This window comes from Limanda limanda, chromosome 12 (genome assembly GCF_963576545.1).
Source record: "Limanda limanda chromosome 12, fLimLim1.1, whole genome shotgun sequence".
NCBI classification, from domain to species: domain Eukaryota; kingdom Metazoa; phylum Chordata; class Actinopteri; order Pleuronectiformes; family Pleuronectidae; genus Limanda; species Limanda limanda.
Genome location: NC_083647.1, coordinates 18,021,783 through 18,034,780, shown reverse-complemented (window position 1 = coordinate 18,034,780; position 12,998 = coordinate 18,021,783). Strand labels below are relative to the sequence as shown.

The following is a 12,998-nucleotide window of genomic DNA, read 5'->3' as shown; positions in this document are numbered from 1 at the left end:
TTCAGTATGCTTGTGATGTATCATCAATCTGATTCATCCTGAACTGACTTTTCGCTGTTGCCTTCCGAGCTGCTTGCCCTCTTTTAACCATGTGTGTGCTTCTGTGTGTGTGTGTGTGTGTGTGTGTGTGTGTGTGTGTGTGTGTGTGTGTGTGTGTGCAGTGCGGTGAAGGGCCGATGTCGGCCTGTAGCCCCAGGCTGCTGAGCTGAGAAGGAGAAGCAGGAGGATGCAGTGGGTCACTCTGGTAGTGGCCCTGGGGTGTGTGTGTCTGTCCTGGGCGTCGCACACCCCCACCCCTACCCCCACCTCCACACACACCCCTATGGTGGACACCTCCGAGGAGGAAGTGGACGAGCCGTGCTTCGAGCCGTGCACGTGCGAGGTCAAAGAAGGCGTGCTGCACGTGCACTGTGACGGGCGGAGCTTCACTAATGTCACCCAGGTATCAATCTCTCTCCTTCCCTTTTACTCTCACGTGGAACTGCGCTGCACTTTATTGCATTTACATGATTAAAATACTCTCCACGTCTAATATCCGTTCTCTAATGCGGCTTATGGGTGTTTTTAACTGTTGAATGAATACGATAACTAATCAGACCTCTAATTAATCACTCAGGTGTCGCAGTCGTGGGTCCGCCCTTTCAAACTCAACCTCCAGAGGAACTCTCTAAGGCGTCTCTATAGCAACGGGTTCCAGCACCTTGGCAACGCAGTGTCGATAAACCTCGGCAACAATGCACTCCAGGACATCCGAGTGGGAGCTTTCAACGGGCTGGCCAAACTAAGACGCCTGTACCTCCACGAGAACAAGCTGGAGGTCTTCAGAAACGACACCTTTGCTGGTTTAGAGGCTCTGGAATACCTCCAGGTAGGTTTGAGATCATAATCCCTCAGAAAGTTGCACGAGATTATAATAGGTGGCTGTGACATGAGCAGTCAGTGGTTCACAGGGGCAGGAATTATATGTGCGTCACATTTTTGTCTTCCCTACCTCCAGGCCGACTACAACGTGATCAAACGAATCGACAGCGGCGCTCTGAGGTTCCTCTACAAGCTCCGGGTCCTCATCCTCAATGACAACCTGATCCCCGTCTTGCCTGCTCATCTGTTCAGGTGACATCCCCTATTATTTCACTGCAAAGCTTTTGAATTACGCCGCGACTGATCTGTGTAAAATATCATTGTCAGACATAATTAGATGGTCTGGGCTGATGCTGAATTAGTGTTTCTGTTGCACATTATTTCTTATTATAAAAGACGGATTAATCATCAGATAAGCAGATTTCTCGGCAAAGGAACGTGTGCGAGCCAATGTTTTTCTCTTACTATCACATTGTGCTTTCATCTAACCCACATTACTCCCCCCCCTCCTGCTGCGCCAGATCTGTGTCTCTGACTCATCTGGACCTAAGGGGAAACCGTCTGAAGAGCTTGGCATATGCTGGGACCCTGGAGTATGTTGGTCGCTCCCTGATGGAGCTACAGCTGGAGGAGAATCCGTGGAACTGTGGCTGTGAGGCCGTTCAGCTTCAGCAGTGGCTGGGTCAGATCCCCTACACGGCGGTTGTTGGGGACGTTACATGCGAGTATCCCTTCCACCTTCACGGCAAGGACCTGAGGGAGATTCCCCGCAAGGCGCTTTGTGCCGACCTGCCGGACAAAGAGCTACAATCAGAGGGGGGTGTTTCCACGGCAGGGTCGCACCCGCGTCAGTCGCCCCCTATCTCTAAACCCAACGCCCACCCAGGGCGAGTCAGGCCCACTAAACCCTCCTCTATGGTGCACGGCTCCCGCCAAAACACTCACACCTCCTCCACATCCTCCTCCTCCTCCTCAGCAGAGCGTAAAGACAAAGAGAAGCACCTGAGGCCGACCAAAAGGCCCCGACCCTCCAGAACATCTCCCACTCCTCGCAGTCTGATGCCCAACCAGAATCCCCCCGTGGCCGGCTACCAAACACGACCCCCCATCCCAATCATCTGTCCCCTGGGCTGCACTTGCAACCTGCACATCACAGACCTCGGCCTGACTGTCAACTGCAAGGAGAACGGCTTCCTCAACGTGTCCCAGCTCACACCTCGGCCCCTCAACGGCCGCAAGCTCTACCTGAGTGGGAATCTAATTCAGAGGATCTACCGCACAGACTTCTGGAATTTCTCCAGTCTCGACCTGCTTCACCTGGGGAACAACCGCATCTCTTACCTGCAGGAGGGGGCCTTCTCCAGCCTGACAACCCTGAGGAGCCTCTACCTGAATGGCAACAACCTGGAGAGGCTCAGCCCCCACGTATTCCTGGGGCTGCAGAATCTGAGGTAGGATTTTTTTTATTTTTCCGCTTTTGGATCACTCACAGCATTTCAAGCACTTAGCCTTCGCTGCACTTCAAACACATTCATTGACTGAAACCACATGTCAGCAAAGGTATTTAGACATTTGTTTATAAGTATGTGGGAATTAATTTCTGTGTAATGGTGACACAGCGCAGAGCAGAACATTTTGATTACCATTATGCTGGAGTTTGATTGAAATGAAAGGTGCCCATTCTCTGCCAGGATTGTCATTTGTTAGTCACACCGCCTGATTCCGCTGAAGTGAGGTGTCAGCCTGGCATGAGTGACAACGTGAAAATTAATGTGTTTTTGGATTTGCATACAGAAGTGTTGATACGGCACTGAGACGTCTGGGTGATGCCAGGAATTAGCATTTATTAGAAGAGCTTATTATTTTTTTTAAACACGTAGGAAAGATGCATATGTATCATTGTCAGATTAAGCTGATGAAAATAATTCCCCGGCAAATAATGTACACAGCTAATATCTACAGTGAGCTATTGTATTTATTCGGTGAATTAAAGTAAACTATCATGCTTTCTTATTTATATATATAGAATAAAAAGGTTTGTGCCATAGTATCTTCATATTCAGCACATCTTCTACTCTTTAGTTTTCCGCTCTTTATTTAAAGATCAGAAAATTTGGAGTCCTGTTAATTTGACTATTAATCAATAATAAAGATCCTCTCAGGACGTCCAGAAAGTTTTCCTCTTAACCTCTCGTTAGCCCTGTCAGTGACTCTAGGGCGGGTGAGCCTCTGCGGATTTCTATTATTGAAAAACACTTTAAAAATGCAAAGGACTTTAAATTTAACATGATGATCAGGCATGTCAAGTAGTCATCAGTGTTAAATTACACAATATCATTTGATACTGATCGTCTAATCAGCTGTGAACAGGGAAGGTTGCAGATTAAATCAAATCTCTGTTATGACTTGATGTAATTACCGTGCTGTGGTGCAGGAGAGGTAAATAACCTGCACAATATTTCAAAATAAAACGATTCAAAAGGAATTCACCCTGTGCTCTAATCAAAATAATAATGTTTTTGGTACCAAGCTGAGACAAAGACAGACGGTCGTATTTACTTGTAATCTAATGCACTGATTTACTTATTTATCCTCTTTTCACCATACTCCATCATCAGCGTCTCGGCGCTCTAACACTGTCCTCTACTTTATTTTAGGTTCCTTTATTTTGAGTACAATGAGATCCGCGAGGTAGATCCCGGGACACTTGACTCCATGCCGTCCCTCCAGCTGTTGTTCCTCAATGCCAACCTGCTGCGGACCCTCCCTCTTGGCGTGTTTTCAGGAGTTAACCTCGCTCGTCTGAATCTGAGAAACAATCACCTTCTGCTGCTTCCTATGGAGGGCGTGCTGGAGCACCTCACCGGACTGGTACAGGTTGGTGCAAACCTAAAACTCTATTCACTCAATGACTGAGGAAATGTTTGCATGTAATATGTAAATGAGTCAGAACAACTGTATTGGGCCAGTTAGTAGAAATAATATTTGTGTGTGTGTGGAATATTTTGTATTTGAATCTAAACCTGCATTTGCGAAATCCGATTTCTAAATGTGCACTGAGATTCTGTAAATGTGTATTCAGATCCTTGTGTGTTTACAAACCTACGCATTCGCAGATTGAAATTCAGTTATTTGGCCTAAATAAATAAAAAAGACACCTTATGCCTAAAATAAATTTAGCAGTACAGTGTGTGTGTGCATGTGTGTGTTTTGGAGATTTGTTTAACTGTATCTTAGTCTGTGTAATCAGACGTAAAGATTCTGAATATACATTTACAAGTTGCTGTACGCGTTCTCAAATCTCTGTACACATTTACAGATTCTTTTACACATTTAGAAATCTGATTACGCTCACTTGGATTGGTTTACAGCTACACACACTCAAATAATGTAGCTACAATATTGGCCCGATACACTTGGCAGAAGGTGTTTTTTTTGGTAGCAAAATTAGGCCAAATAACATTTTCTTAGTAATTTGTTGAGCAACAATGGCAGAGTGAAAAATTGAGATTATTGAATTGGAATACCCCCATTGACTTACAAAATTAATAAAAAAAATTATAATTATTATTTCAATTGTCATTGCTGAGCCTAGATATTTTCACAGCTTGATGAGATAAACAAAATGAGCTGAAATCTTGGCAAAAGACAAACCTGGATTTAAAACTTCTGGCAGCCCCTGATCTCCTGGTCTCTGGCACAGCTGCAGTTTCCTCCATCATCTGAGTCGTCTGTTGTTTTGAGAGCTCCTCTGTGGCATGTGGGACTCTGCTTGTGCCCCAGGTATTCTAATTGGAAAATTGCAATTGTCTCGATTTGCATAAGTGGTCTTAATAAATCACCGGCTAAAGCGGGGAAAGCTGAATCCCTCAAGTTTTTCCGAGCATGCTTAGACTGCACAGTATGTATTCAATTCACTGTTTGTGTTTGGCCTCACCTCACACATTTAACTGCAGCATTATGAGGCTGGCTGCTGTGCACAATGCCACTGATAACGTCCGAACCCGAGATATTACATTTATTTTCATCCTGCCTCCTCTCACTTCAGCACATTTAGAGTACCAGGCTTTTCTTAGACAGCCCGAGTAGAATGAGGAAAGGTGGGTGTGTGGATTAGCCCCGACGTCATTGTGAATTTCCGTTTTTACTTGGCTCCCTGAAAAATTCCTGATCCTAGCTAGTGTGGGTTTCTAAATATTCGCCCGAGGGAAGATCGACGGTGGTTTACGGAGCCGGAGGAACCACGTGAAGATGGATAATGGTTGTGTGCTGTTCTACGCCTCTGATGTCTATGTGCATTACAGCGTTCACCAAATGGAAGAACACTGTGGGCCATATTCATAAAGCCCAGCAGTATCACCATTGTAGTGCTCAGAATCTGCGGCCCAGTAATTGAATTCATTCATTTACCTGGGTTGTTAGTACACTGACAAAGCCACATTAGCGCTGCCCATGGACGGCAGAAAAATAATGTGACACTGATATCACCTGTTGACTTACTGCTGGCCTGTGTGAAGCTCGGTAAGTGGGATTTCTGGGCGCTGGCGTATGTTTTTGGAGCCAGTGTTTGCACAGTAGAAATCAAAGGGTAACACAGATGGAGGCAGGGTGAAGCTCGCAGCTGCTGTGAAAAACAGTCCATTTTGATAATCACAAAGCAGCAGCATGTATAGCTTAGAGTCACTGTCACAATCAAGGACGGGATTATACAGCTACACCCACTTACGTACATGCACTGGTATTTTTGGGGGGAAAATCCCCCCTTGATGTCTCCTTTATTTTGCAAAAAAGATGAGAAAATTATAATTTGTATGGTATAATTCCTAATAACAACCGGAAATATGCTATAGAATTAAGTTGAGGTGTATCGGCATCTGAGTGGATGCCAGAAATATGTGCAGTGCAGGGATGCGTGTCTTTCACGGTACATAAAAACGTACAGTTTGGCAGCACCTGCTCGTTATTACACTGAATAAATTTGCCCGCAGGAACATTTCACCTTGAGGGATGTCGGATAGAAAACAATCCACACTTGATCAAAATAGATGGAAATAATACATTATACACCCGGGTCTGGTTCGACAGGAAACCATTGCATTGAATGTCAAACATCGATGATTGATAAGCAGTTTCAACTTGACTATTACTACTACCTTTCAACTAAGATTACCACTACTAGTACATTAACCAGTGTGCACTGCAGTTCGATTCTGATATCCGGGTTCTTCAGTAGTCTATATGTACCAATAAAGGACAGTGCAAATATGTATTGACTATATTAGAGAGTTGGATAAGAAGACCAATACCCCTCTAATATTTGTACACTGTAAAATGTTAAACTGGAGTCGGCAGTAAATTAGCTTAGCATAAATAATGTGGCATTGACTACTAAGTACTGAGACCAACAAATACCAATATGAATACCCTCTAATATCTGTACACTATATAATATGAAGTGACAGGGGGCAATAAATAAGGTGAGCTTAGCATTAATACTGAGGATAATGAATATTTAACTTAAAACTTTATATTCTTATGTCTGTTAGCTTAGCATAAATACTGTGGCCAATAAATACTTCATACTACACCAAAAAATGGGAAAACAAATACCCCTCTAATGTTTAATATCTGTACACTTTACTGTATGAAGTTGGAGTTAGCAGTTAGTAACCTTATCTTAAAATAAATACTGGAAACAGGGAAACAACTAGTCCAACCAAATCCACCTACATGCATCTCCAAAGCTCTTTTATGAATATATGTTTTAAATAGTTCAATCCCAAAAATTAAAAAGTATAAAACAACGCATGTTATGGGCAGTGACTGAGGTGAATTAACATCGCAAGTGACGTATCAACTGTTTTTTGCTCAGCCAAAATGCACAGTATGTACATTATAATAATAATAACTTTCTTTACGTTACAAAGAGCTTCACAAAATGGCGGAAAATATGTTAAGGTCGAGACCTTAAAATGTATAGAACCAACCCATCAGTTCCCAGTTTAAAGGGAAATTAACTAAAAGACAGGGAAAGCTACAATAACAATCATAATGTGTAACTGTTGTTGCAGTTGGCTTGGTTACTGAACTATTATTAAAAATGCACCTCTGTAGGCCTAATTCAGTGACACTATCATTTACACTTTACTTCCTAATGATAGGGAATTTTAAAGATTGTAAAGAGGTGTGGTGCAGGTGCAGATTGGTCGATTACCCAGTTGCTAGAACGATCAAATGGTTTTGCGTTGACCATTAACACGGGACACGTGAATTGCATTAACATTGATTCAGTCTGAAAACTCAGCTGAGAGTCGGGTAATAGACTTGATTATAACCGCTAACATCTTACCAGATCAAATCTAATTCAATATATTACTTTGCTCAGGCCCCTGTGTTCAGCTGGCTGTTTCAAATGCTACGTAGAAAAAACATATTTTTTAACACGATACAGTATAAAAATAGGAGATGTGTTTATGCAGTGGAAACTCTTGAGATCCTTTCGCAATATAAACTAATATTTCACTTGATATTTTCACTGCACAGCAAACACAAGACCCCCACAGGTGTTTTAAACATAAATATAGTATCTCAATAAAAGCCTCTAAAAGTACTAAGCTTTCTGACTGTTCTGCCCGTCCTCTGGGAAACACACACATTTCCTTTTTTAGGACAGGAAATAGACCTTCGTACTATCGACTGTCTGTCTCAGTTTTTCAGATTTACCATTAAATGCCAATGAAGCCATTTTAAATGGCTGTACAGATTATTTTGTCCTGCAAAATGAAAGGCAGAATTTTCCTACCACTCAGAGGGAGGAGTAATTGTGTGTTAATAACCACTTCCATTCAGTTCACTGTAGGGGTGGATGATATGTGACATCATTAGAATTAGATTTATTATTGCAGTGTTATTTCAGTATGTTAATGTTTACTTAAGTACTCCTATTTGCGCTGTTGAAAGTTAATTGCATTATTACCCAACTAGGTCAAAAGTGTGTATTGCAGTTTTTACAGGGACAATATTTTACAAAATATTAGTTAGTAGCATTTATTCAATCACGAAATGTGAAGAAAAAACATTTGGGTATTAGAACGTTTTAAAGATTAAGTTTCCTTTATTGTCTCCGCGGGAGAAATTTGCATCAAACCAGACATTGAGTTAAAACATTAAATACAATTAATACAAAAAAATTAAGGCCGAACATTTAACTGAGATAAACGACTAAGCAGTTTAGTTACAGAAAATTCGCACTGTTAATTAATTTGCTAGATTTCGCTTTCGCACACGCACTGAACTCCAGAGATTCTCCGCACCTTCTCCAGAGGAGGTGCACGTGGGAACTCAAACGCCCCAGCAAGAGCCGGTGTGTGTAAAATGTTTAAAAAGATGATACACGTCTACATACTACATGTACACACGCCATGTTTACCACATAGATTTCAAACAGAAAATCCATATATCCAATGCAGCGGCATTAAAAGTCAATGTTTGTTTTTCCCCTCAGAATAAAAGATCAAGGGAGTTTTTTTCTCCACTCTCATAATGTTGCACTGATGTTCAGCGATCACACAGAGGCAGAGTTGCCAATTTCTGCTCTAACAATGACCTCACTGGACCAGGAGCTCTTGCTCTCTGCTCTTTGCTATTACCACCGCTCCCTCTCCACCCACATGAAACACAGACCTATGGATTGAACAAGTTCATACCCTTTCTCCAGGGGTTGCTTGAGTCACTCCGGGATTTATGAGAACTCACTATCTGAGGTAGAAGTTGACGATGCATGCAAAGGAAGGGGGGGACATTTCTAGAGAAAGAAATGGAATTCACTCCCCCCCCCCCCCCGGACTGATGGAGAGAAGTACCTGAATGAATTTCCATCGACGCACCTCTCTGGCCTTGTGTATAACATGATACGTTTATTGTAGCCATGAAGTAAGTTTTCCAATATACACAGTTTGGCACGTACAGCGTAGAGCTTCTTCAAATGCACTCTTTTCATTTTCGCTCTGTGCACTATTCAAAAGACTATGAAACGCAGGCATCAGTATGGAGAAGGCTTGGCAAGCTGATGCTCAGGGGCGGCGCGCCACCAGAGGCTACAGCAGAATCCCTGCACCACAACTTCCAAAAATCCTGCTTATGTTGACTCTGTTCCTGTGAGTTAACTGGAACAATTGTGATGACTGACAGGATGCTGCTGTTTTGGCAGCAGTTTTAAGTCACATGGCTCACGGAGAACATCCTGACTTTCTCCCTTAATGGGATTTACTTTATGGCTCCCCAGTAAGTGTTGGACTGTTATTGTTTCATCTTTGATCGCTTGTCATAAGGATAAAAACCCGCAAGAGCAAATTAACTCTTCTGTGGGTAAATGTGGCAGTTTCCAATTTAAAAAAAACAACGTTCTTCTTTTTTTTGAGTCAGACTAAAAATATTTTCTGGCGAAGAAAATTTCAAAGGGTTTTTTGAATGAATTTCTTCAAATATGCAGCATCAAACAAGTGAACGGTGCACTCAGATCTGTATCGTGCTGGAATGTGGAATGAATTTACTAAAAGCCTCATAATAAAATCTATATAATGGGGTCATGCTCTTGCATTTCCGCTGCGACTAGCACCTGTCGGGCTGGCGCCTATAATTTCCCTCCACAACACCGCGCTGATTGACAAGTTGACAGCAAATCACATACGGCGTGACCAGGCGTATAAATTGTAAACCGAGTTGGACATGCAAGACAGATGCTTTCGAAAGAGAAAAGAGGATAAAGCCCCTGGATCTGCGTAAAAAACAAAACAATTCAGGGGAATGAAATGCTTCAGGTATTCCAAGCAGATGTAAGAATGTGGTTATGTTATGAGACTTCAAAACAAGCTGACATTTTAGTCATGGAGTGTTTATTTAAAATGTCACCTGGTTTATTAATGTTCATTCGTGCCACATTATGGCCCAGATGTCACAATAATACAGAAACCTGCAACGCTGCACTTTTCAGAGAACCTTTAATACAATGGAGTCAAAACTGCAGCTGAGTTGTTGTTTCCACTCCTGTTATTTCATTATGGGAGCCACACGGAAAAAAACCCCCACAGTGGGCCAACTTCAATAAAGTGAAGGAGCATCCTGTTGTTCCGTGTGAGGCATGGGGAAGGGTTCGCACCATGGCTCCCGCAACAGCAATGCTGAATCATCTCGTGGAGCATCCATCTATTCCTGCAAGCCAGGGAGACAGTCTAACCAAATTAGCATGACAGCATTCGTGCAGGCTTGTTGGAAGTGTGACAAAGAGAATATCGGCTTTCATTGCCAGTGTCATTGCTAAAGATACGGAATGGATCTGTTCTGCAGACAATACGACGTGATGTAAGTGATTCCCTTTGTGCATAATCTGCTTTAGCCCCTTTTTTTTTTTTTTTTACCTAGTGCGGCAAAGTGAATATTTGAGTTTGTTTTAGGACGCGCAATCAATATGGCAGGGAACGAAATGTATTCATGCGCACACCTATTGGATTACGGCACAGGGGAGCGTTGCATCACATCCTGTCTATTGTTAAAAACAAAGAGTGCTCTCTCATGCTCGTCGCACAAAACCCTGCCGGTGAGTTTTGTGAATAACCACTTGTGTTAACTCTGAGTGGTCTTTATTGTAAACTAAAATAATCCTGTAACCTGCTGTAGTGCCCGTGTGAACAGCTTTTAACAGGAGCACTTGTGGGTGGGACGAGTTGAATTGGTCACGGCTCAGATTGCTGTATATCACGGAAAATATATGACGCTTGTGCGCAGCCATTCAGTTAATGTAAGCACTTCGATGTGCTGATGACCCTATAATGACATTATTTACATTAATCAGTGCTACTCAACCCTTGCATATTTAACAGAAATCATTTAAAGACACTCGGCACCGTTGAGAGCTGCACTCTGTTACGCAAATGCTGGAAAACTCATTTTCCACATATTGTTGCTGGTGAGAGAAAAGGTAGCAGAGGGATGATCATTTTTCTTGTTGTCATCTTATTAGAGAGCGAGCTACTGGCCTATTCTTCAACGCTGCACACATTTAAAGTTACTTATACACATCAACGGCATTTCAGAAAAATTATCTATTTTTGTTTACATTGCACAAAGTGATTCATGGATTTGCATTGCATGCCAGACCAGTAATTAGTGTTCTGTTACACGATGACAATGCGCTGTGGTGTTGTGTATTCCTCCAGGTGGACCTGCAGCAGAACCCGTGGGAGTGTAACTGTGAAGCGGCTCCTCTGAAGCGGTGGCTGGAGGGGCTCAGCGCGGTGGTGGTGGTGGGAGAGGTGGTCTGCCATTCCCCGGAAAAGACCAAAGGCGTAGACCTGCGCTCCCTCTCCATGGAGCTGCTCTGCCCTGAGCTGGAGCCCCAGGAGGACCAGGAGCAGGAGGCGCACACAGCCACCTCCACAGCTGCAGACAGCGGCGTGTCGGTTGGCTACCCCGGCTCAGGCCTGGGCCCCCTGATCCCTCCGGGGAAGGATTCAATCCCTCTCTCGGTGTTGGTTCTCAGCCTGCTGGTGTTGTTTGTCTCTGCGTTCTTCGCGGCAGCGGCACTAATCGCCTACGCCCTAAGGAGGAGGGACAAGCTGCCGTTCCGTCGCCAGGGAGAGGTGGATTTGGCCGGCATCCAGATGGAGTGTGGCATCTTCACTGAGCAGACGCACCACCATCACCACCACCACCACCACGGCCTCCCGGAGACGCCGCCCCTACCTCCGCCGGAACACAATCACGTCTACGACACAATCTTGCCCCCTGAGGCGGCGTCGAAAGGTCCCGACCCCGCCGCCGCTTCGCACATGTGTAGCAACCACGTCTACAAAGAGGAGCAGGACGCCGCGGTGAGACAACGCACACGGCAGCAACAGACATTTGCGGCCTCCAAAGAGAGCGAGGGAGGATACTGCTCTGCGGCAGAGAAGGAGAGGAACTGGACTCGGGAGGTGTCCTCATCACCCATCAACACTGTCACCGGAGCGATGGGACAGCTCGCCGGCCTTCACGGCAACGGCATCCTCTGCCCCACGGTGATAGACAGCCAAGGCCCCACCCCTAAAGTGGAACTGGTGGACTGCCTCTTCAGACTGCCCGCCCCGGAGTTCAGAGAGCTGCCGGACAGGTACGCTAGGCCGCCGCCCCGCTACCCGCACCCCCAAGACTCTAAACAGGACACCCGACCCGACCAGGTGCTGGTGGTCTCCACCCTCAGCTCCACGGCGGGCGGCGGGAACAGCGGCCACGGCGAGCAGGGTGCCGGGGAGCAGAGAGCCCGACTGAGGACCACACCGGACTACATGGAGGTGCTGGACCGCTCGTACCAGTTCTAACACTCCTCCCCTCTCTCCCCCTCCTCCTCCTACTCTTCCTGCTACCCCTTTCCTCTCGTCTCCTCATCATCCCCCTCTCGGGTGATGAATCATCCAGTAACAATGACTTCTGTACAGAGGCTGGCATGACTTTGAGAGGAGCCTGTGGGGGAGCAGGACTACACTACACACCATGTTTATTCCTGGATAACGAGCTGAGGTCAGTTTTTCTATTCCCCCCCCGCCCCCCCCACTACCGGCATATAGGATTGGCAAGGATTTGCTGATCCCAGATCTCAGCCTGGAGGCAAAACCTCCGCTGCAGCTACTCCCAGTATTTTTTTTTTTCCTCCATTACACCTCACGATCGCAAAAGAACCAAGGCTCTGTTTTTTCCGCTCAGTGCCACGCTGAGCAGGAGACAGCGCGGTGGTGGGCGTTTATGTTCATATTATCACTCTCAGAAGACCTGCGCGGAGGTGAAAACACACCAGGTCTGTGCAACATCAAACACAGAGTCACAGACTGTGACAGTCGGAAGGTGCGGAGCGAGCCGGGCGGACCCTCGAGAAGGAGACACGAAGCGAGAAGGAGAGAAATTACTGAAAAAACAGCCAAGTGCCTTAGCAATGAACAGCCAGCAGTGTGGTCAATGCTTATTTTTCTATGAATACAGATCTATTTATCTAAACAAAGAGGTTTGACTACCAACGGACGGGACGCTGATGGACGACTGAGACTAAAACCAATCGAAAGGCGCCGTATAATTGCATTCCCTGGATGAGCCAAAAATAATAATATACC

At 44.9% G+C, this 12,998-nt stretch overlaps 1 protein-coding gene across 1 annotated transcript; it reads left to right on the top strand.

Moving 5' to 3' along the window:
• Positions 1 to 202: 202 nt before the first annotated feature.
• LOC133015879 (SLIT and NTRK-like protein 3) lies at positions 203 to 12,215 on the top strand. The gene is made up of 6 exons (XM_061083166.1): positions 203 to 442; positions 617 to 868; positions 998 to 1,113; positions 1,383 to 2,312; positions 3,519 to 3,738; positions 11,076 to 12,215. The coding sequence occupies exons 1-6, from the start codon at positions 227 to 229 to the stop codon at positions 12,213 to 12,215; spliced, it is 2,874 nt and encodes a 957-aa protein (XP_060939149.1). The 5' UTR covers positions 203 to 226.
• Positions 12,216 to 12,998: the final 783 nt, after the last annotated feature.